The sequence below is a fragment of the Stegastes partitus genome, unplaced genomic scaffold (genome assembly GCF_000690725.1).
Source record: "Stegastes partitus isolate 25-593 unplaced genomic scaffold, Stegastes_partitus-1.0.2 Scaffold63, whole genome shotgun sequence".
NCBI classification, from domain to species: domain Eukaryota; kingdom Metazoa; phylum Chordata; class Actinopteri; family Pomacentridae; genus Stegastes; species Stegastes partitus.
Window position 1 is genome coordinate 539,135 of NW_007577794.1, and position 25,022 is coordinate 564,156.

General features: G+C 41.4%; 1 protein-coding gene across 7 annotated transcripts in view; it reads left to right on the forward strand.

Moving 5' to 3' along the window:
* Positions 1 to 25,022, forward strand: part of adgrl3.1 (adhesion G protein-coupled receptor L3.1) — a 115,263-nt gene that overhangs the window by 30,535 nt on the left and 59,706 nt on the right. For all 7 annotated transcript variants that reach the window (XM_008276002.1, XM_008276000.1, XM_008276001.1 and 4 more), the window contains 2 exons: positions 3,520 to 3,733; positions 20,468 to 20,577. In XM_008276002.1, coding sequence (XP_008274224.1) covers positions 3,520 to 3,733; positions 20,468 to 20,577 — 324 coding nt within the window. The remainder of the gene's footprint in view (positions 1 to 3,519; positions 3,734 to 20,467; positions 20,578 to 25,022) is intronic.

Consider the following 25,022-nt stretch of genomic DNA (forward strand, 5'->3'; position numbering starts at 1 on the left):
GTTGACTTGTTGATCACGTTGGTGCTCGGAAGATAACACAAAAGTAAAGATCACTGTAATGGACCACAAACAAACTGCAGCAAACACATGGACACTTCATGATGATAAAGAAAAAGGCTGTTGTTATTCTGTACTTTACTTACCAAATGGTGTCACGAAAAGACCATAACTAAAAACATTGTTTCCCCAACCTTGTCTGTGACCCTCAGCCCCTAGGCTATTTGCTAATACATACACACATGAAATTAAAACAAAATTAGATAAAGGTAATTTCTTAGAAGGCTTGACGCAGTTTGAAAACTGTTTTCAGCCATGGAAGAATACTTTTCTTACTAAATTGCAGGTCATCCTCATGAAAAAACAGTTATTATTCATCAGTAATAATATATAGATTTTTATAAATGATACCCAGTGCAACAGTGTAACTCAATGATGTGCTTGTAATAGCTTTTTGGACAAAATAATAGAGAAAACCATCTGCATATTCATTTATTTAAGCAACTTTTTAGTCAGGGACCTTGAACAACTATCTCAAAGGAAGCGAGTCTCTGGCCAAAAGTTTTCCTCGAAATAATTGCACAGAATGGATTGTACAGATTCCTGCCGCACGCTGACTGTCAACTCCAACGCCTCCACCGAGCATTTATTCAGTGAGCAGTGATCTATATGTGATTAAACCTAAAGTACAAAGTTAAAAAAAGCTGTATCAGGTTTTGGCTACCCTAACAATACTTATTGCGATCAATACATATTTAGTTTTGCTCTTTTTTGTGGGATTTATCGGCCAAAAAAATAAATACAAAAACAGAATTTTGCTAGCGACTCGTACCTTTTAAAATCTTTTCTGCTCTAACTCAGAAGACCCACATTTCAGAAATCAGCACTGGCCAAATGCTTTGTCAGTTCAAGTGAGAGATCACCTTTTAAATCTCTCTCCTCTTTCCTTCTCACCCTCTTCTTCTCCTTCTTTCCATCTATCCACCTCTTTCGCCACTCTCTTGTTCTTGGCCCAAATGTAAAAATCGATATCCTTTTGTTTCAGCCCCCTGAGGCAATGAGAGTGTCTGAATAAGATTGTCTGTACTGCCTGTGGCTGCCAAGTTTCTGTCACCACTTACACAACTAATGACAGACACATTAACATGCACTTGCCAGCTCACACGTTATTACCTGTAGGCAGGGACGGAGAGCTACACATCACATGCTACATGTGTGGTAGTGTGTTTGCATCAAGAGGTGCAGTGTGAAGATGCTCCACATATGTGCAGTGTGGAGGAAGTCCTTCTGGGGCAGGTTAAACACTTCAGTTTTATAGGTGAGGCAGCTGATATAAAAAGATAAATTAGAAGGTAACAGACAAGAAAGGATGGCGTGTGTGAATCAGAGCATTTACTGCTGCTTATGAAGGCAGAGTGGTTTTTAATTGGACTACAGATAGACTCTTCATTTGAATTGTGTGCGTGTGTGTGTGTGTGTGTGTGTGTGTGTGTGTGTGCTTGTGTCATAATGCTCGCTTTATGCCCTGTGGGGACCCTGTAAGGCAACACTGTAAGACATCTGATCCAAAGTGAGTCTAGACAGCTGCCTTACAATACTGCGTATTGATCCCCTGCGCGCTTCAATTAACCCCCTCTTCAAAATTCATATTCATGCTCACAAAGGCAGTCATAATGTGGCCATTGAAAATCTAACAAACTAACAGCTATATTAACACAACACTGACCCAGTGCCCTAAGCGCCCCCCTCTCACACACACAAAAAAACACATGTTGCCCCTCAAATCCTCAGCTATCACCGGGACGCACATCCTGTTTGAATGTGTGCTTAAGGTCTAATCATAGCCTGCAGTGGTGTAGGCATGTGTGCGCGCATGTGTCTGTTTATTAGAGAGGACATTTTCAGTAAATGTCATTTATATATCAGTCTTATCTCCAAGCTAGTGCCTGCCATTATCAATGTTGTGCCCTCAGGTAGCAGCAACCACACAGATATTGGCTACACCGGCTGTGAATTTCTACCTCCGCATTCCATCACTCAGAGCATTTGTATGCATACGTGTGTGTGCGCGCGCGTGCGTGCGTGCGATGTGGTGAAGGGCAGTATTAAGTTGAGCCCGGGCAGAGTGTCATTGAGCTCATTCAGATTCTTTGCTGCATTTGTGTAACCATGACGCTCGTCTAACCAATGAGAGAGCCAAGGGAGGGAGGACAGGGTTGCTATGGTTACCGTGACAGGGGAGAGCGAGGGAGGTGGTGCCGTGCCTCGCTTTTCTAGGGATGCTGTAGGTCTGCGTCTGTGGATCATAGGTGTGTGTTCGTACGTGCACAGGTAAACACATGTGCGTGTGTGTGAGTGATGGTTTTGACAGGATGTTTTCTTTAATTAAAAAAAAGGATGAAATGTAACAGCAAGCAGTATAAATCACTGAGCCTTCGCTACATGCTACGGACACTCGTTTAGACTGGGTTTAATATATTTTATGTCTTTTATTCAACAGGGAAAATGCAGAATATGTATCATGCACAGGATATAGCATCACATTCTCAGGCGGTGGCATTAGGCACACGTAGCTGTTGACATGCAGTAAAATTTATAAAGTTAAACATAATAACCTCCCTATTAATATTACAGCAGTGGCAAGGGATGACAAAACCAAACAACACAAGTGAGAACCTCAGCTGATAACCTATCTATCAAGGGATGACGGCTCATGCTCCCAGGGATCACTGCTCTCAAGAACAGAGAAAAACAACATCCAAGCTGCACCACAACAACTAAAATCCCTGGGAACATCTCGCCCCGCTTCAACGATATCACAGCAGTCCTATCCCTTTGTAACACAATTTTAATCTCTTGAAAATATGTATGAGGTATTTTAATATAACACGTAATTAAAAGAAAGAAGGCACATGAAAGAGTTGCAGCATGTTGAATTTTGTAGGTACTATGCTTTTTTTTTTTTTTGTCTCTAAATGGCAATGGAGCTGTTGTGGCACCGAAGACAAGCTAGTAAAGCAGTAAAAAAAGAAAAAAAGATCTAGGAGACCTCAGTAAGATTCAGTCTCATTGGAATTAATGACATGTTTCCTATTTCAGTACAGAGTGAGTGAATGTATGCATCAAATTTGCAACTTCTGAGAATAATTAGGCATTTCCATCTTTGAATAATCTCTGCAGCGCTAAATGTCTATTGAAATTGCCAGGCAATTACTCTGTATCTAGAATGATGTCTAAAACTGCAAAACAGTAATTACCAAGTCGGTTCACTTGCGACTCTGGACATGCCCTTCTGTGATGCTATTGTTTTCATATAGTGTGGATAATTAAGTCTATATGACAAGGGTACAAATACAGCTTTAGTTGAGCACAATCCATTCTTGTTACAATTTAGGCCTCCAGTGCACATAAATTAAAGACAGCTCGACAAATAGGTCTGGTATTCCAGTATTTAAGCAAGTAGGATAGACAATTGTCACCGCCCCAGTACCAATGTATGTTTTTGTGTGTTTGTTTGTCCAGTCTATGGCCGTGCCCCTATCCCCATGGCAGTAGTCCGCAGGGAGCTGTCTTGTGAGTCCTACCCCATCGAACTACGCTGCCCGGGCACAGATGTCATCATGATTGAGAGTGCCAACTACGGCCGCACCGATGACAAGATCTGCGACTCGGACCCCGCCCAGATGGAGAATACGCGGTGCTACCTGCCCGATGCATACAAGATCATGTCACTCAGGTTAGTGTGTGAGTAAATGAGCGATGTGGAATGCACCAACACACGTCACAGTATGCAACCCAGTGTCTGATGCTTCTATAGAGTGGTTGCGATGAACATTTCACACTTTCCGACGACGGTAGAACAAAATTGGACAACCGCAGCTTGCATAATTCATTCAGTGTATTGCTTTGTTAATTGCGTTTGTCCCATGGTATACTTAGGTGCAACGTGCATGGCTGACTCATGGTGCTAACACTGAGCCAAAACAAGAACTTTTTGAATTGCTCTACTTACTTTTCCAAGTCAAGGGGTTCCTAAACTTTTCAGCCCACGACGCCTGAAATAACAGTGCCAGAAACTCACGACCCTCACTATCCCTGGAGGTGGTTGAAGCGTACAAACGATGCACACAGCCACGCTCACGCACTGATGCACCTATCTACACACAGGCAAAACAACAACACAGAACAACACAGCTGCCTGGCACTCGTAACAATTTATAGTAATTTAATATTGGCTAGTAGCAGAATACATCGGTCAAAGTACTCTCTATGAATAAACTGTAGTAACTCACAGTATGTGGGAGCAGCAGACTCGCAGGTTATAAATGTTTTGTAACACATGGCTAAAATATGCTATTTCTAACTGTAAATTTTTATTTGATCTCTGGAAATTGTCTTACAACTCTCCTCTCTTGACAATGCTGTTAGGAGCGCTGCAGCTGGAGCCCTGTGAAGAGCTTCACATATTAGCAGTTTATCATTCATCAAAGGATACTTGATTGTTTAATAGTAAAGCAATTGCTAGGATGTTGACTTTATGGCTGTAACATTCTACACTAATAAGACATGAATTTTATACATTAAGACTTACATATAGTTCCATATCACAGTTTGTTTAGCCAACTATGGTCTGACTCCCACTCATGTTTTGACGTGACAAGCTGGGTCTATGCCGCCTAAACTGGGCAATTAGATGGTACATATAAATATGATTTTAGGGTTGTAAATACTAGCATATGTGACTGAAATGCATTTCAGTAATGATTCACTAAACCTACATTTTTATTTTTTATTTTTTTTTACATTTTTACACTGTGTTACATTATAAACAAAAGATTATCATAACTAATATGCAAAGTAGAAATTAGCATCAGCAAATTATGTTTCCACTTTTCACCCCTGTATGGAAAAAGCAGTGTGTTTTTCTTTGGCCTGCAAAATATAATAATACTTTATGAATCTGACAAAAGCTGCTTTCATTCCTCATCTGAGAATGAACCTGTAATACCAAGACAGAGCGCTTTTAAAGCTTGAATCATTTGGATTTTTTTTAATGATCAACATATTGTAAAAACTTGGTCCAAGAGATCCATTACCAGTTTTCCTACTACTACCTTTAAATATGGAGAAGTAGTCTTTTGTTTTTGGTTATCTGTGCTGGTCTTTTGCATCATTATGGTCTCTGCAATCTTCCATATCAACTTTTTGTATTAGGCAGGTATGATGGTGAGAACTAACTGGAAAATAATAGCAGGACGAAAATAGCAATGAGGGGAAAGCAATGCTCTCTGTAATGAGAATGTCTGGAGATAAATTATTCATTAATGTCACCATTAGTATCTCAATTTTTCAGATCACGTGCTACTCTGACTTTGAGTGTTCTTTCCTGCTGTCCCATTATTTTCCCTCTCATCTTTTCTTCTGTCTCAACATTGCTGCCATCTTCCCCGCTCCCGCTCCCTCCTCTGTTTCTCTATCAAACCACCTGTCTGTGTCATGTGGTGGAGCTCTGCTGCGATTGCTTTGGCCTGGCTTGGTCCTCTGCGCTCGCTCTGGTAGCTGCAGTTTGTGTGGCCACTCTTCTACAGCCCTTTCGATCCACAATTTACACACACACACACACACACACACACACACACACACACACACACACACACACACACACACACAGCATGTACCACACACAGCATACACTGCCCAGGGGCTACACCAGACTTTAAGCTCCAATTAGCAGAGCCAGAGGCCAAACTTAATCTTGAGGGATCCTCTGTGGAGGTGACTCAGACCGGAAACAACTGTTTATCACATATATCTCAGTGCATGCGTGTTGTGCAGGAGACTGTGAGTGAGCCTTTTTGCACGTCGACACACACAGCACTGTGTGTTCGCAGAAACAAAGCTCAAATATGCTCATGCGTGCGGCAAGTGTGTTTTAAAAGCACCAGTGTTACACATAAATTCACCCAGCGAACCTTTGAGCTTGTGCTGATGCACATATCCGATGTATGTGTTTGTGCACTTGTTAATGCGCACTGAAAGCGTCATCGGGGCTTTTGCACATTGCGAGGTCTCTTTTTTTTTTTTTTTTTGTGCGATTGTGTGTATGTGCGTTCAGCTCTTCCCAGTACTCACACATCTCTCTCTTCTTCAGTCTGTTTCAGCCTGTCTGGTTTCCACTCTCTCATTCCCTCTATGTCTGTATCGTCTCTGGCTTTCAAGCTCAGCTCAACTGGCTGATAAAATCAGAGCATGTTCCGCCTGCCCAGTGTTTCCTCAGTATCACATTCTCTCTTTGTTTTCCTCTCTACCACTCTCCAAGGCGAAGGAGTGTGTGCATGTGTGTTTGTGAATGCGTGCATGCCTATGTGTGTATGTTTGTGTGTGTGCTTGCGTGTGTGTGTATGTGTGCCCATACCACGTAATTGGTCTTGATATCAAAGCCTCATATCTCCAGAGGGTCTCACAAGGCTTCTCAGGCAACCTAGAAAGGACCTGATACCGCTGCATTTCCCAGATTATCTCCCCATTGGGATACACTGGGTTGAAGGGGAAACGAAGCCGTGGCCATGAAAGTTACGCTTAATCTGTTTTAGTGATATACTGGCCTCAGTTCAATGACTCACTTTGTTTTATCAGGTTTTGAACTGAAGCGCCTCCATTTCAAAATGGCTACTGAGAATTCTTAGTTCTAAGTTGTTTTGCAGCTTGCACAATATATTGATGTTTAGGTTTTGCCATTAATAGAAAATTAGGGAATGCATGTAGAATTCTAGTTTGGATTGTTTTTTAAACCACCTCATTGGAACAAGTCTCCTTAACTGCACTCTATATGTGTTTTTTAAAAATCGCTGTAATCACGGTATTTTTCCAAGCTACAAATTTTAGATACAGCTAGGATTTGGTTAGGTGAAGAATACATCCAAGTAATGCTAGAAAGAGTTACATTGAGTAGCCACAACAATAAAACCACTGACAGGTGAAGTGAAAAACGTTATCTTGTTACAGCATCCAGCCTCAGTTCTGGAAATTGATGTGTTGGAAGAGGAGAATATGGGCAAAGTTAGGATCTGAGCGATTTTGTCAAAAAACAAATTGTGATGGCTAGATGACAAAGTCAGAACATATGTTCCCAGTATGCAGTGGTTAGTACCAACCAAAAGTGGTCCCATGGAGGACAATTGGTGAACCAGCAGGTCATAAGCATCCAAGGCTTATTGATGCATGTGAGGAACAAAGGCGGGTCTGCTCACACAAATGACCTTTGATAGCAGAAATTGCTGAAAAACTTGGTGTTGGCTATGAAAGAAATGTACAGAAAGGTTAAAGAACACAGTGCATCATAGTAGGTCACTGCATAAGGGATTCCGCAGCTTGGTCAGAGTACCCATTATGACCCCTGTCCACAGCTAAAAGCGACTTAATGGGCACATCAGCATCACATCTGGACCGTGGAGCAGTGAAAGAAGGTGGCCAGGTCTGAGGAATCATGTTTTATCTTACGCGATGTTACAACTGGGTATGTTTGTGTGTGTGCATCCGTTACTTTAGGAAATGGCAGCAGATGCACTATGGGAGGAAGGAAAGCCAGCAGAGGCAGTGCAATGCTCTGAGCAATGTCCTTGACATTGATGCGGAATCTACTTTGACACGTACTACCTACCTGAACATTGTTGTCTGTCCCTTCTTGTTAATGGTATCCCCTGATGGCATCGGCCTCTTTCAGTAGGATAATGCGCCCTGCCACATGCAAAAAATGTTCAAGAAAAACTTTTGAGGAACATGACAAAGAATTCAAGGTGTTTGACCTACAAATTCCCTAGGTCTCAATCCGATCATGTATCTGTGGGATGTGCTGATTAATTAATGGCAGCCCCACCTCTCAACAGGCCTTAAAGGATCTGCTGCTAATATCTTGGTGGCTGATACCACAAGACACCTTCAGAGGTCTTGTGGAGTCGATACTTGACAGGTCAGAGCTGTTTTAGCAGCATGAGGGGGACCTACACAATGTGCATATGGTAGTTTTATTGTTGAGGTGGATTTGTGTGTATCAGGACAACAGAAACATTTGGAGGTTGGTTATTCAGTTCTCCACAGAGAGCGAGAGAGAGAGAACTGCAAACCAAAATGTTGAAATGCCTACAAGTTATAGCAATTTATTCACATAAAAATGACTTGATCGCCTCTACGGAGATGTTTCACAATGCATTCGTGTCCCTTACTGATACTTGAGTGCTTCATGGACCAAGTACCTTTCAGTGCACTCTCTCTCATTCTGCCTCTTAATCTCACACACATGCAGTCAGGCACTTGAGGCTGCAAGTGTGGACAGTCTGAAGAATGTGTAGACAGTGCACACAAGCACACAAACTCTGTTTTGCTACCTCTGCCACAGCTATCGTGTTAGAAAATTACTTCTGGACTTCAAACACACTTTCCCTTGACACCTCTATACCACCTCTCCCACCTTGTTTGCCCTTCTCCCTTTCTTTGTCTCTCCTCCTTTTCTCTCTTTCCATCCTTCTTGAAGAAGTCCCTCAACACAAAAGGAAACCACTTGCACAAGAAAGACAAGGGTGGGGAGTTGTTCTCCCATTTCTGTTCCCCTTTTTCCCTTCCTTGCTTTTGGAAGTGTTAAATAACAACATGCTTCATTTATTATTCTCCTATCTGTCACCTTCTTGATATCTCAATTTTTGTCACTCCCTTTTCATCTTTTTTTTTCTCCCCCCATCTCCTCATTCCTCAAATTGCTTCTCACCCTGTATTTCTCACCCTCACTGTCACTTTTCCATTCTCTCTCACCATCTGTTTTAGCTTTCACTGCCTTTCCTGTTTTTCCATTTGCTTTTTTCTTTCCCCAGCTCTGCGGAAAGGTGGGGTTGAGGCTGTAGTGCGGGGGTTTATGGGTTGCAGCATGCCTCTTGTATTTTATATCGTATTCCATATTTTAGCCTTATTTTGACCAGTTGCACTCAGGTTAATGGCCAGAGAGACATCCAGAGTCCCGAGATTAAACCTTCAGTGGCCCCTAGGAACTATCGCTGCAAACACACAACTATGCACCAATCCTCTGTGTGCATATGCAGAAATAAATACACACACACATATGAACATCCATATTTATTCATGCAAGCATGCTCACGTGCTCTCTTGCCCACACACACGAAAACATGCTCAGAAGGAATTCAGAGAGTTTCTCATCAGTTCCTAACTTGGTGAACTTCTTCTGGCAGCCTGCCTCTTTAGAACTGAGTGTCAGCCTTCAAAGCACCAGGCAAGGTTGCTAGTGTGCAGAAGCATTTGAGTGTATATGTATAGAACATATGCCTGTATGTGTGTGTGTGTGTGTGTGTGTGTGCGTGCGTGCGTGCGTGCGTGCGTGCGTGCGTCCGTGTGTGTGTGTGTGTCAGTGAGCATGCACCACCATGTTTGAACCATTCACGCGGGAGACTGTAAAGAAACCTCTGAAGTTCTTTTTCTTTGACTCTCTGAATTATAGAAAACCACTTGAATCATAGACTGCAATCTAGTGTTAGTTGTGCACTGCAGTCTAAGACTGTGTAACCACTGAACTATGCCATACAGTCTGGCACCTTTTTTTTCCAGGCGTACCTTCACTTCATCTGTCTTCTCCATTTGAGTCTAATCCATCTCTGCGAAGACAGAAGGAGAAGAAGGGAGAGACAGAACAGATAATGACAGAGACATCGATAAATAAATGCTCTAAACCTTACATAAATCTCACACTTTTGATGATTATTCCAACCCAGTGACTCTAAGTACAAAAACAGTATTATCTGGTAAACTGAAGTTTTGCACTGAGGCAGTTGAGGCTGTGACTGTGTTTTGTATGTGCGATGTCTTACAGAGTTGGACTCACCAGGATATTAACAATTATATCTAGTTATTATATCTCTCTCTGACTTTTTCAGTCTCCATCTGCTCACTCTTCTTCTCTCGTCCCTCCATTAACTATCCCGCTTCCCGCTGAATTAGGTCATATCTGGAAATGTCCTACTTAATGTGCGTGTGTGTGTGTGTGCGTGTGTGTGTGTGTGTGTGTGTGTGCGCGCGCGTGTCTTGGTGTATGCAAGTGCATGTGCTGCCACCCTCATATTCTCACCACAGTTCCAGGAGATGCCCTGCGGCACACTGGGGGCCCAACTGTCACCCTTGCTCAGTGCGGTAATTAGGGCCCACACACATACATATGCACACACACACACTCTACGCATCTATGGATGCATAGAAGTAAAGATACCTTAAAGTGTGCCACATTCTTATACACTGAAATACATATACAGAAACGTTTCTTCAAATATGTGACAGCAATGAACGCATTTGTTCCTTTGTAATCTCATCAATAAATTATTCCTTACACATTCTCCTCTTCTATCCACCCACTCATGCACAAATATACATTCACCCTGACTGACAATTGTGCTGTTTTCCAAAAACCGCTGTATTTCCACATGTCAAAGTCTCCGCTGTCTGACCCTTTTCTCCTGTCACCGCAGCTCTGCTAACCTTAGTTATCATGCTTCACCGAGCACCAAAGCTACATGGCTGCATAAGAATGGTTTGAGAACGGCCCAGACTCCACACACTTTCTCTTTCTCTCTCCCCCACATACGCACACAAAGTCTGACACATCCAGAGAATAGCACATGAATCAGTGCCTTAGACATGCTGGCATGTAGACAGTGACTGACTACCTGACTGACTTGATACTTTGACAAATCCAAACCAGGACACAAGGAACAACCCTCCTCCCCACTGCTCATGCTCAACATTCTGATTTTTTTTTTTTTTTACTGTGCTTCATGAGGTGAGGCTGACTAAATCCTACAAGTCTGCATGTCTCGATGTGGCGTGGCTGTGCTGTCTCGACGGCGACGGTGTCTTGCATTCTCCTCCGCTTTTCACCAATCAGGAGAAGACAACCCAGCTGTCTGAAATGCTACTTGTCTTTTAGCTTTTAGGAGGATTTGGAGTTTGTGTAAGCAGGTGGTTTGGATTAAACTGTGAAGATGAAGGTGTCACAGAGAGAAATCCACAGACAGATGTAAGGCTGAAAGAAACACTGGGATATCAGCAAAGGAATGTTGCTAGGTGGAATCGGGAGGAAGACTCCCCGAGTGTGTCCTGGAATCGGACGACGTGGAAGTTGCCATGGTTACTGGTGGAAGAGGAGAGGGGAGGAGAGGAGAGATGGCAGAGCTCAAAAACTGTACTTGGCCGTCAGCCTGCGAAGAAGATAGAGGGAAAAAGTGTTTGTGTGCCTCTGTGTATGATAAGACACACTATTATTATTTTAGGAAGTTTTTTTAGTTTTTTTTGTTAAGCAGTTCATTATCCCAAAAACAATCAAGTATGATATACCAACAAAATAGGTCATTCTCAAAGACTGAATTAACATGTATCACACATGCAGTTTCTTTCCAGTATTCAGACATCTTCGGCCGCCATGTTGAAATCAGATTGTGTTGTCACCTTGACATTTTTTTTCTCATATCATATGCTGCCTTAACAATGTCACAGGCATTATGCAGACTGCAGGAATGTATGCACTGATTCCCATTTGCATAGAAATGTTCCTCTGCATGCCGAGAGCAAGCTTGCAATTGCTGATTTTTAAAAAATCTGTTCACAGCTACGTGTCAGTGGCTGATTTCACTTACTTGACTGCGGTTTGTTGGATTGGACTCAGAATCAAAATTTTATTTACCGTTCAAGTTCACTTGACTTGAGTGGTTTCAGATCACCTCTCTATCAGTCATTTTGTGTCATTGATGTTTTTCAGGATGTGATTCATATTTTATACTGCGCATGCACAAGAATGACAGGGGAAACCATGAGGTGCTGCAAACTGGACATATAGCATGCAGTAGTAATGGTACATATGCATATATATTTGGCAAAGTATATACTAGTATGTGTCAAAAATGACATTTGACATTCTCAGATAGAGTAGGAAAAAAATCGGAGCGAGTGGCATCCTCCAGCCAAATATTAATAATGTAACACATTTCAAAGTTTCTCTCCCAGTAGGGAAAACAACGTTATTTTACCTGTGGCTTGTCTGACAGGCTGTTCGAGAGCTGACAGAAACACATTCAGGGACCGCCGTGGAGTTTGTTAATGTTTGTGTGCATGTGTGTGGGAGAAAGACAAAGGGAGAGACAGATCTGTCATTTCTTCATGAGTGTGGCATGGTGGTGCTGGCACAGGATGTGATGCATCTGCTTCACTATACCCCATGGCAGACGTATACACAGACCTGCACAAACACACAGGCACCTGTCTCTTGCTCCCTTTGTCTTACCTCTGTCAATCACAGTCCCTGCGTCACTCTTCAATTACTTACTACATCCCAGTTCTTCTGCATCTTTTCACAGTTCCTGCCCTTTCTTGTTCTCCTGTTTCGCCATCCATTCCCATCACTCCATTTGTCCATCTCCAAACAGCCCCACAGTATATGTGTGTATAACCACATCAGGGAGCTAATAAAGCAGAAACGAGGCCAGTAGCAGAGGAATCTCATATGTGGTGTGTGTGTGTGTGAGGCTGAGGGAGAGAGTGGCCAGCCTAACAGCTTTTTATCCTGTAGCGAGATACAGTAACTATGCTCTGTCTGCTGTCAAATGGGTTTCCTGAACTCCCACAGGACATAAGGAGCCCTGTGAAATCTTCTCTGCCTCTTCCTTTTGGTGTTTTTGCAAACTGTCTTATATTTAATGTTTTTACAACCGCTCAACTCCCTAATTTTTCCCAGTTTAATCTCTTCTCAGAGTAACATGGAAATACTTTTCTATTCATTTTGTATTTTTTACAGATAATGTTAGATATCCTGTAATTTATGGTGGTATTATCTAGCCATAGTTTTTTTTTCAAGTCGTGTTTAATTAAATGTTTTTGTTTTAACAAAATGTGTTCTTGAATTAAAGAAAGTCGAAACATGGTCACAAGGCAAACACATTTATGTAATACATATCTGAATATCATTATGCAGTTTTCATTTTCATTTCATCAACTCCTTTATTTTCCACTCTTCAAATTTTCATTTCAAATAATTTCACCTTGTGTTGAGTCACCCCCAAACATCCCCACCTCGCGTCGCTCTGTACACTGCCTGATTCTGGGTTTATGTATGAGTCCAGCTGTCAAAAGCAGAAAATGTTTTTCCAGTCTGTTTTCTGCAAGTTACCTCACAGTATGGGTGAACAAGCCGAGAAAAATAAGATGGTGACATTATGTGCACCACGAGTCCATATTGCATTTTCTCTGAGGGAGCTCTACCAAGAGATTTCTCAATATTCTGAACCGTCAAGGTTCCTGCTGGTGTGAAAAGAGAAGCCAAATGACGCTCAGTAATGTAGTTACGAAACGCACTGCAAAACTGTTCAAGGATTAAAATCTGTGTTCTTGAATATATTGGCTTCCTCGATGTCTAACAATAGACCTTTCAAAATGAACATATTGGAATTGTTTACTGTTTGTCAGTATAGTACACTTTATAGCTGGCTTTATAGTAGGTAGTGGTGAATAAAATTAAGTTTAGCAAATCGCGATCTATTTTTGTTGGCTTCTTCTCACTTCAATTTTTCTTCAGTTGAGCTGGTTGTTTACTTCCTGCAGACTCCATGCACACATAAATGGAATAAAATGAGCTAACAAACTAGATAAAATAAAATAGTTTTCAAAAGGCTTTTCCAGGCTTTCTAAATGTTACTGCACCGAATGGGTCAGATTTTTTAGAATAGAGAGAATCGGGTGGGCTGTGATGCTCTGGATTGTAAAGTTACATTTACAGCTTTTTCTTTTTTCACCAATTGTGTATAGAAAAAACAAAAAACAAAAAAAAACCTTTTTGGGCCAGTGTACATCACACAATGGACACAAAAGATGTAGTAACCCGGCTAGGCCACTAGACCTAGCTTGCTTCCATAGACTGTATAAAAGATGGACGTAGCTACCGTGATGTCACCCGTTGGTTTCTGCACTGAGAAAATGAAGCCAGGGTTTTGCTACTTCCTGGTTGACATCTTGGATTTTTGGAGCCAGTGACACAAAAATCGTCATAGGGGGCAGAACCATAGGAGCAGCGATTGGTCAGACGGATTGAGAGGCAGGCCCTCTCTGCCCGCCCACATTTATCACCTTCTGCTCGCTTCGTCTGCATCGTCGCTGCCGACTGTCAGTCAAGCCAGCCACGCCCCTTGCGCCGCAAAATTTTGATGATTTTTTAAACTTTCAGTATTGATTTTTTAAAAAATTCAGTATTGATTTATTTTCAGATTGGCCACCTGATCTCTGGATTTGACTATAAAAACTAATAAAAGAAAAAAATCCTGAGCTGTAGGAATGCGGTATTTCATGATCTGTGATCACTTCTTTTCCAATTCAAGTCTATAGGTGCCAGGGATTTTTGGAGCCAGCAACTAGCGGACGTAGTGATATTGCAGGTTTTTGACACTTCCGGGTTGGCTTCATTGTTCAGGGCCAGTTGCGACGTCCATCTTTTATACAGTCTATGCTAGCTTCCCATACTCTCATAGCTTCTGTTTGTCTTCATGTGTGCAAGTGAAAGTAAACAAAGATTGTGCACACATGCAACCTGACAATGTTTGGTTGTCTGTTATTTATTGTTGATGTTATGGTCAATATAGGTATAAGCTTCAACTTTCAATCTCTGGGTTCTGTTGATCTGCATACAGTCGTCCTCAAATGTATTCATGTCCTTCCATTAAAGAAACGGCAAAATTCACAATAGCCACTCAAATAACTAGAAACGGAAAAAAGTAATAAGTAAAAATGTGCTAAATTATGATTTAGAGACATAAGACATTGCTTTTGAATTGTGGTTGAAAATAATTAAAAAACAAACAAACAAACAAACAAAACTGTCAAATTAGAGCACGTTGCTGATGAGCAGTGGACCAAAATCAAAATACCTGTCAACAGGTGCAGAACTCTGATTGAGAGTTACAGAAAACACTTAATTGCAGCATTTTCCTCAAATGGTATTAGTTTATGGGTCTCATCATGCTTGTTTGCTTGTTTTTATATATATCTGTTGAACCACAATTCAAAAGCAATGTCATGATTTTCATTGAATTTTTATTTATTATTACTTTTGTCAATTTATTTATTTATTTTATTTTTATTTTTTTTTATTTCAGTGACAGTTGTTTTTTTCCTTCTTTAATGGGAGGGTATGAATAAATTTGAGGACAACTGTATTCACATCATGGTTCCATGTGAAATAGAAATTCCAGAAAAATGTAAAGAATCTGATTGAAAGGCTTCCCAAAGATGGGAAAGAATGTAGATTGGTAGCCAACTAAAAACCTGTCAAAACAGTTGCAGTCGTAATTAGGACGTCTACAACACATCATTATACTACGAATCAAAGCTGCAGTGACCATCTTTCTGAAATGATGCGATCCGCACTGGCACCATAACAAGCACATTGCATACCATCACCCTCTATGGATGCTAAACTGCAAATAAAACTTTGCTAAAAAATCCTGGAACAAATTTTGCTGAACATCAAAAGAAGCCTGATGAATAACTGAAACACATTCTTTGGTCAGATGCGACCAGGTTGGAGGGGTTTTAAGCATGCTTGGTGTGATCCTGGCTAGGTTTACCACAGTGAATGCATAGCCCCGACAGTGGAACACAGTTGGGAATGTAATGATATGTTGCTGAGAAGATGACATTTACATATGGCACCATGAATTCCTGTGGATATACCAGAAATACTCTCTGGCAAGATGACTCCCAGTCTCCAAAAGCTTGGACGAAGAGGAATATTCCAGCATGATAAAGAGAACTACTAAAGAAGATAAAAGGGAAAACTATGATGTGGCCGAGTATGTTGCCTGACTTAAATTCAATACCATGTTTTCGGTATTTTAAAGATAATGGTAGAACAACAACAACAACAACAACAACAACAACAACAACAACAACAACAACAAAACAGTCTAGCAAAGAGCTCAATATAATTTGTTTATTAAGAATGGCAGAAGAACACTATTTTACTCCATGCTGAGGAGGATTGTAATTTTGATATAGTAAATTTAAACGATTGGTTTTTGGTTTTAGATAAGAACTGTTCAGCTTTGAGGCTGAAAATTTAAGTGATATTTCACAGGCGTGTACTCACTTCTGCTCAATATTGTAAGGCGGGCTCAATATCTCACTCAATAGTGATGAGTCAATGGAGATTTCAGACACTAGTGTACAGGTGTTATTTTGTATTTTCACTGTTTAGTTGCACAATTGTCATTTTGGCATCTGTAACATGTGGCAGAAAGTAGTGTTTATGCCACACATACTACTTTTTTGTGGAATTTTTGAGGCCATTAAATAGTGGATAAATTTAGACACCCAACATTTAGAGACTCAAATGGTGGTCAGTTAATGCAATGGTGCGATTCTGTTCTGGGATGTTTGTATGTTTTTCACATTTCTACAGATCACAATCTGCTGCAGTTCTATGTGCGGTCATGATGTTAAGACATCATTTCCAAAAAGTTTGTATGCATTAGGCATGTTCACACAGTGTTGTAGATGACTCAGAGAGTGCTCTGGAGTGGTGCGACTATATTCGTATGTTGATTCCAGAGGACTTTGCTGAGGCTTTGTGCGTCAGTCACTCTCAGACACCTCTTTCAACTCGCGAGGATTAGTTCCCGACTCTCACTTGTTCTGTAATTATATAGTTCTTCAACACATCTGCATTCGAGCACATACACACACACGCAGACAGCCGCGCGTGCACACACACAAACACACTCAAATGTTTAGCCCATTTTACATATGCTCGCAGACACATGCATGTGCTCACACATATGCATAAACATACCCACACAGACGCTCCGCCAGCCAGCGTCAGCCTCATCAAATCATCAGTCAGTCAGTTATGTTTATATGAGGGCTGGAGACAGAGAGACAGAGATGGAGTGAAGGGAGGTCTGCCAAACAAAGTGAAAAACATCAGAGACAATAACAACAGCAGCACCCACTGCAGCATCGCAGCTTTTTCTTTCCCTGCCTGCCACAGCTCGGCTTTGTTAGTGAATAGTTTGTTTGCGTGCGTTTGTGTGTGTGTTGCATGTTGCAAGGAAGAAAGCCAGCGGGCAAGGCGGTATCCAGGCCACTGCCTCGTTTTGATGTGGTCATGCTAATTAAAAAAAAAAAAAAAAAAAAAATGGGAGCTTTTCTGCCAACACCAAGAAAAACACACGGGAAAAATATTGAGCCATTTTGGTGTTTGAAAGAATAGGTTGCAAAGGTGTGTGGGGGTGTGTGTGTGTGTGCATGTTCTGCATTTTCATTAATCATGGGTCACAATGCAGAAAGGATGTGAATTATGATTTTTTTTTCTTTTTTTTTTTTTTTGCTGATGTCTTTATGTTTTGTTAGGCTGCTGGATAAACATGTTGGCAGAGAGGGAAATGAGAGTAACAGAGAAAAAAAGAGAGAGGGAGATGGAGGTATACCGGGGACATAAGGGAGTCTTTTTTGGATCTGACTCAGACTACTGGCTCAGACAGAACGGTGACGTCAGCCCAGGCTTTACTGAGGATGGAGGGATCGAGGGAGAAACAGAGGGAGGCTGAAGATGACGCCCTGAGGGAGGCAGGGATGAGAAAGGTATTAAGGAGGGAGAGGGGACAGAAAAGAGAGAGCGCGATGGCAGCAATAAGAGGCCTACCACATATATCTGGGTGTGACTTCGGAAACTGCAGCTAAGTGGGTTTAAGACAGATAAACAGACAGAAGAAAACAGACAGTCGGAATGAGAGACAAAGAAGGAGGAACGGAGAGGAATCATTCCTAGGCGGGAAGGATGAAGACAAAGGCTGAAAAAAGAAATTGGTTTATTATCTTGGCTTAGAGAGTGTGGGGAGGAGGAAAAGAAAGGTAGTGCAGACAAAAATAGACAGAGAAAGAAGGAGTGATAGCGGAGATATAAGCGCGCAGAGAGATTATGTCGAATCTTTGCTCTATACCCTTTATTTAAAATACCAGTCAATAACCTTCGGTGCTTTATGACTCAGCCATGAAAGTTCTGAGCCGGAGTTGTTTTTCAGTATCGTAAAGCAAAAATAAACACGCAAATACACATACCCACAGCTGGTGCAAAACCTAAATTTTCTCCCTTTTGGCTCTCTTGAACCCATTTACACCTTTATTTCTTCTAACCTGCCTGCTCCCTGCATCGGTTCTTTTTTCTTAACATACTGTATTTCTCTCATTTATGCATTTTGCCCTGCTTGTACGCTGACTTTTTGATACCAGCATGCTTGCACTGCCCAGTTCACTTGGATCTTTTTTGCTTCTTCTTCTTCCTTCGGCGTTATTTTTTTATAAAGCCCCTGGGTTTCTCTGTGCTGCCTGGTGTTCTTCTTCTCCTCCGGAAAGTCTGCGTGTGGAAATAATTAATCCTACCCCTGCACCTGTGGCAGCACTTTTGAGCACACAGTTTTGAGCGAAACTGCGAGCTCTAATCACCCAGCGTGATGACATCATAACCGGTGGGTGGGTTTTAAGCTAGGGAACATGGAAGGTCATGACATGTTTTTTTTTTCGCACTCTGATTCACCACTGTGGACTGGCCAGTTGTATCCATCGATGGGTGTTGTGAGCAAAGTTGTGGCGCCATGTCAGTTTTGTGTACCCCCCCCAAGTCCACAACTTGCACTCATGACAGGTGACCGATGATGAAGGCACCGGGGCAAGAAATTAAAAAGCACAGAGGCGAGAAAAACGAAGGGAGGGCGAGAGGATGGGTGGGTATTGTTATTAGAATATGACAGACATTGCGACACATAGAGTTTTGAACCTTTTAAACCCCAATAACCCCGTCACTTGACCACGGTCACACTGGTCAGCCATAGACACCAATAAATGTCACAGTTAAGTGGTTCTCTGTAGCCGACATTAGTTACTCTGTTTTTTTTTGTTTTTTTTCAATGTGAATATTGAACTAAAAATTAAATTAGCTCTCATGCATATTTCATTATGCAAATTGTTGAATGATACTGTAAGAAAAGAGACTTGAGGGGTTTATCATGCTCATTAAAAATATCTCAATGGGAGAATCTGAATGTTTTTAATGTAAATGTCGTCTGTTTGACAGGTGTGCAGAGAGGGAAAGACAGAGCAGTTCTACTAATTGAAAGGAAATATTCAGAGGAGAAGAGAGACTGCTCATCAGCCTCCTTAAAATAGCCTTTTTTTTCTTCTCGTGTGTCCTTTGTCCCTATTCTTGTACATAATGTATTCTTCATTCACGCTATTTCAATAATTTATTTAAACCAGGAAGTGCCATTGAGATAAAGTGCCACTTCAGAGTGGGGTAGCATTTTTATGTTATTACGTATATCTATCGTGATAATTTATGGCCTCCAGTCGTCCCCTAACAAATCATCTTTGGTAGCGAGGAGTGGCCCTGGCATGTTTAATTACACTTACACATAAATGTCATGCGTGCCTTTTTTTTTTACAGCCCGACACCTACAAGCATGTAAACATAAACTCTCACAGGCGCGTAGTGAATATACACGGTGTGCCGCCTTATGTAACCTGTGTTAATAAGAGTGAGAAATACTTACTTTTTGTGTGTCAGAGGAGAGGGTCCCCCTGACAATTAGAATTAATTATCTGTAGTCTGGGGCGAAATGCTCTTAAAGACATAGGTTATTGTTCTCGCCGCTGCACACGTGCACACTCGCACATGCACACAGGCACACACCTCAGAAGTGTCCTTGTGCCACAGCTATTCACCATCCACTGTGGAACACCTTGTGTACGAGTGAACTCAGTGATTCCATTACTGTAACGTTCACTCCAGGTATACTAGTAAGGGCGCTTTGTCTGCTCTATTGTCAGCATAAAGGGTCCTTAAACACAGATGACTCTTGAGTGTCAGGGTGAATGAGGTGAATTGCATCAGTGGATATAATACATCTCACTGTACATTACATCACATAATGTCAGGATGTGTGTATTGTGTTATAGAGTGCTTTGGCCCTAGTAAAAAACTAATGCAGTCTCACACAATGGCCCTGCAATAAATCCTGCCTTCGCGAAGGCTTTGAAGTTCGGCTTTAGTTAAAATTGTTTTAGAGAGACACAGATTCAGCTGCACGATCATTTTGGAATGATGCAGGTTGTGGCGGTTTGAATTGTGCCGTGTTATGCTTCCAGGTGTTTCGATTGACTTGTTCACCTCATTTATATCAAGCCAATAAAAGAAACACCGTTCTCTATAGTGCGACGCAGTTCAAGCCAAACATGAACCAAATATTATAATCTCAATAAAAGCAGGATTTATTGCAGGACTGTTGCATTAGAGTGAATTAGTTTGAGTTACATCTATTTAACGTACCTGTGCATCTGGATGTGTTCAGCTAACATATCTGCCTCTTCGAACATCTTCTCATTTTAGATGCAACAACCGTACTCAGTGTGCAGTGGTGGCTGGTCCAGACGTCTTCCCTGATCCCTGCCCTGGCACGTACAAATACCTGGAAGTCCAGTATGAATGTGTCCCCTACAGTAAGTACTCTTCTTTTTCAGTAGTTCAACTTTTTTTGATCTTATCTGTCTTTAAAGTAACTCCCACCAGTTGTCAGTCACTGAATCCATCCTCATATGGCGCATGTGAATGAAATGCATCCAAGATACACACACAGTCTTTAAAATAATCCCATTTTAAGATCTTGGACAGTTTTTTTTATACTGTCTTATCAGCAGCAACATGCTCTTTAAAACTAACATGAACATGAGTACTTGGATGCCAGAGCAAGTTTATATGGGAAGTTCTAATGATATCACTCCCTGGGAAACTCACAAGGAGGAAGGATGAGGATCTCAACCGATGACAGATGGTGATATGACCTTTGACCAGGTGGTAACAGACTGGGAGGTCATATTCACTGGAGTGAAACGTTCATGGGATATGTTAACAAAATACAAAAACAACTGTGCAGTTTTTTTTTTTTTTTTTTGTAAGCATAGTTTCCCCCCAAAATCTAGGTTACCGCTCACTGCATAATAAATGCATAAGGGATCTGCGCGGAGACTTAACGGATTAAAGACATCTTTTTGTCCTTGATGTTTATTTTACACTACATTCCAGCTTAGAGGGTTTGTCCAAAGGCAAAGGTAAAATGCAGCTTCTGTGTCTGATGTATGAAAAAGCAAAATCTCATGTGATTTCCCCAGTGCCAACTCTAGCTAGTAACTTTTCTATCACGACTGGCATTAAAATTTATTTTTGCTCAACTGGCAGTTGTATTTGATGTTTGACACATGTCAATGTGGAAAACCTTACCAAAAAACAGATAAGCAGGTGAAATCTCAATTGTTGGTTAAAAAAAATAAAATAAAAAAGGCTATGTGCCAAAATTACAGTGCACTTCAATTGTACTGAGGAAGGACACATTTGTCAATAAGTGCAGATTCTGAACTGAGTAGAAGATACACCGTGAAAGGATATGACTTTCTCAATAACTTTTTCTCAAAAATGTGGGTTTTTTTCTGTATACGATAGAATCTTGATACTTGACCTTTTTTGTAAAATCTATGTTGAAGAAGTAATGTGGAAAATGTTGACGTGTTTTTATTGCTATAAACGTTGTGGTGGAACAGTTATAGTCATAAAAGACAGGAAAACATACAAAGTTGGAAATGGATGATTAATTTCTGCATATTTATGCCAAAATCCCATTTAGTCATGTCTCAATTTAACTTAAAAACAAAAATAGCTTAAAAATCAGCGTAAGCCTCACTTGTTTTGAAAACATTTCAACTGAAATTATACTCATTTGCTTTTTGTGTATTAGGTAAATCAGAGTATTCAAACCTTTCATCGACCTTCCTTTCATAATGAATCACAAAGTTGACAGACCAGATGTAAATACCGTGAACTTTTACTTTTTTTCCTCAACTCTTGCAGAAATCACAGGCCCTTTTGAGTCTTTTGTCTAACATTGTCTACAGCCTTGGCACCACGGTTCACACAGACGGCCAAGGTGATCTCCCACACTGAAGCATTCAATTATGTCTGGCTAAACGGCTCTTTCCTGGCGTCTAGAATGACCAGCAGATTAAATAATAGGACTATCAGAGCCCTCTCTGGAGCAGATGGAAACACAACCTGATACCTGCTTAATGCCCCACCAAGCACGCACACACTCACCCACACTGCACACACTTGCAGGCTTCCAAAAAAAAAAAAAAAAGGGCGCGTACCAGTGTATGTTTTCACTCGTCTCATTCATTCAAAACTTGCCTGTATGCTCAGTCTTTATCTTTGCTATAACTCTATGCCTGCCTGAAAATACGGCACTACTTATTTCATAGATTTGTCACTGTAAAGAACAGCGGCTTACGAACAACTGAGTGCAAAGGGAGAGGAGTAGCATGCTGATCTGATAAACAATGGGTCAGTCGGGGTAACATTTCTTCCCGCAAAAATAGACAGCATCTGAAACCAAAGTCATTAGAGAGCTCAGCTAACGGAGGGAGGGACGTAGTGAGGGATATGAAGCATTGGAGGAAAAGACAGTGAAGAAGAGGGAGTCTTGAGCAGAAAACAAGAGAGAAAGACAGCACATTAGCATTTTTTGGTGTACCGACTTAAAGTGTTGGTGCTAGATCAGGTAGCGCTACATGTAATCCACCGGCTGGCTCCTGTGGGTGTGTTTAGCAACGCGAAATGTTTCACAACCTCGCTGAGAAAAATGTTAGAAAATTTATAAAGGTGAAATAAGTCCTTGGAAACCGTGACTCCACACTTCACGTTGTTTTGTCTGAGAATACCTGAAGCTTTACATGGCACGACCCTTCACAGAGGCCTCATATTGCATTCCTCAAATATTTATGAAATCAATTTTCTTTGAAAGGCGTAATAATGTCTGAACTGTAGAGCAAGGTACTCCTGCTCGCTGACATTCAGGCTGCAGATTCAGCCGTCAACGATCACACTGGCGCGCTTGACACAGCAAATCAATGCTGTCAGCGGCATTGTTGTGAAAGATACATTTTGTAAGACATTAAGTGGTGAAATATTTCAAAGATGTTGCCGTAAATCAAGATGAATCAATAAAGGAGGCTTGTTTTCTGAAATATATGACAGTGTGCTCAAACTGTCGCGTTTCTAAAATGCATACGAGCTGCAACTTTAATAAATCATTATATTTGCATTTGAAGGCAGTGTTGGTTGTAAGCGCGCTCAAATGACGGTAACATCGAGGGACATCCATAACTCAAGTAGGTCTCCCTCGACATTAAGCGCACTGTTTGCTGAGTGTAAACACCTGACCCCCAGCAATCACCTCTGAGGCCAGGTGTTGCTCATCAAAAACTGAGTGCGTGGAAAGAAAATGAGCTGAGTTCCAATGGGACACAACTTTATACTGCTCACTTTTTTTTCCTGAGTGCTTTAAGTAGAATTGCTATGTTTCCCCACCACATAGATATTGTAAACAATTCTCAAAGTGGGTTGTAAAACAGGTAATTAAATTATGTACGGTTCAGTTTTCAGGGAAATTTTGCTCCTCCATCACCCCTCCTTTTTTTTTTTTTTTTGGCTTGCACTACCTTCACAACTCCTCATCTCTCCTCACTGCACTGCAGGTTTTTGGCTGTTTTCCAAAGCTACAATCAAGTGCTGCCTCTTTCTCTCTCTGGCTCTCTATGGTACGAGTGTGTGGCGGTCGTGTGCCAAACTAGCCAGCTAGCTTTGGCAGTAATTAGCCACCTGTGTATACGTGCTCATAGCACTGCAGGCGCTCTATAAATATCCATACATTAGCTCACTGCTGTACAAAGCGCTTCTCCGAAGCAACTCTTACACCGGGATGGATTTAATCTCAACAAATACGCAATATGCTGCAGAAACCGATACATGATATGTATTGTTTCATTCATGTTCATCATTAAAACCAGGCAGGAACACTTGGGATTATGACTATCCGTTTCCTCATCTTCATGCAGTATACCCTGGCTCTCTTGACTGCTGTTATGAAGCAATTAGCCTACTACCACATTTAGTGTATTAATCAGAAAAGCAAGTGATATGTTATGCAATACCCATGCAGTCTATTTTAGACAATAGAACTTGGCTCAGTAGGAAAGCTAATTAAAAGATAAAATCACCTTCTTCTCTGTCCAATTAAAGACTTCTGTCAGATTGGACCCTTGGAATAACTTCATCACGATGACATGAGAAGTGCGCAAGTGTGTGTATCGCAGAAACAAATCGCTCGCCATTAGGATTCCTTACTCCTATGTGTGTGTGTGTGTGTGTGTGTGTGTGTGTGTGTACTTGCATGTACAGTATATGTGTGTGTGTGTTTGTGTGGGCACATATGCAGGCATTTTTGTGTTTCCCAGAGAGAGCAAGGGAAGATGGGAAAATGACCAAAGAGACAGAAGGAGAGACGGCAGAGCGACAGCTGAAACAGAGATAGAGAGAAATAGGTTAGACGAGGCCAGCAGACGAGGAACAGAAAGAATGAATTAACTGATAAAAGACACTGCGTGAGAGGTGGACAGGGTTTAGGTTGGGGAGAGTGGTAGAGATACAGAGGAGGTAAGGGAGAGAATTAACAGGAGGGGGGGAAGCGCAGGATGAAATAATGAAACGGAATGGCAGGTGAGGATGAGAGGAAGGGAGAGAAAGAATATAACGGAGAAAGAAAGGAGAAAACGTCTGTGTCCATAAATGACCTTGGGCTTTAGCTGGCTGAGCTGATTGGAGATCAGAGATAATAGTGGTAAGGCTGCTGTCGCCACTCGTTGTCTGCAGAAACGCGCACGTGAATGTGCATGCGTCCCATGCATACACACACACATTACACACATTCATGAGCACACACCGTCTTTCCTCCTAGACGAATACCTCCTTAATAAACCATACGTTTTCAATAAAAATGCTAATTATCTTTACACTGCAGCACAGTCAGGTTAGCGCTGTGTGTGTGTGTGTGTGTGTG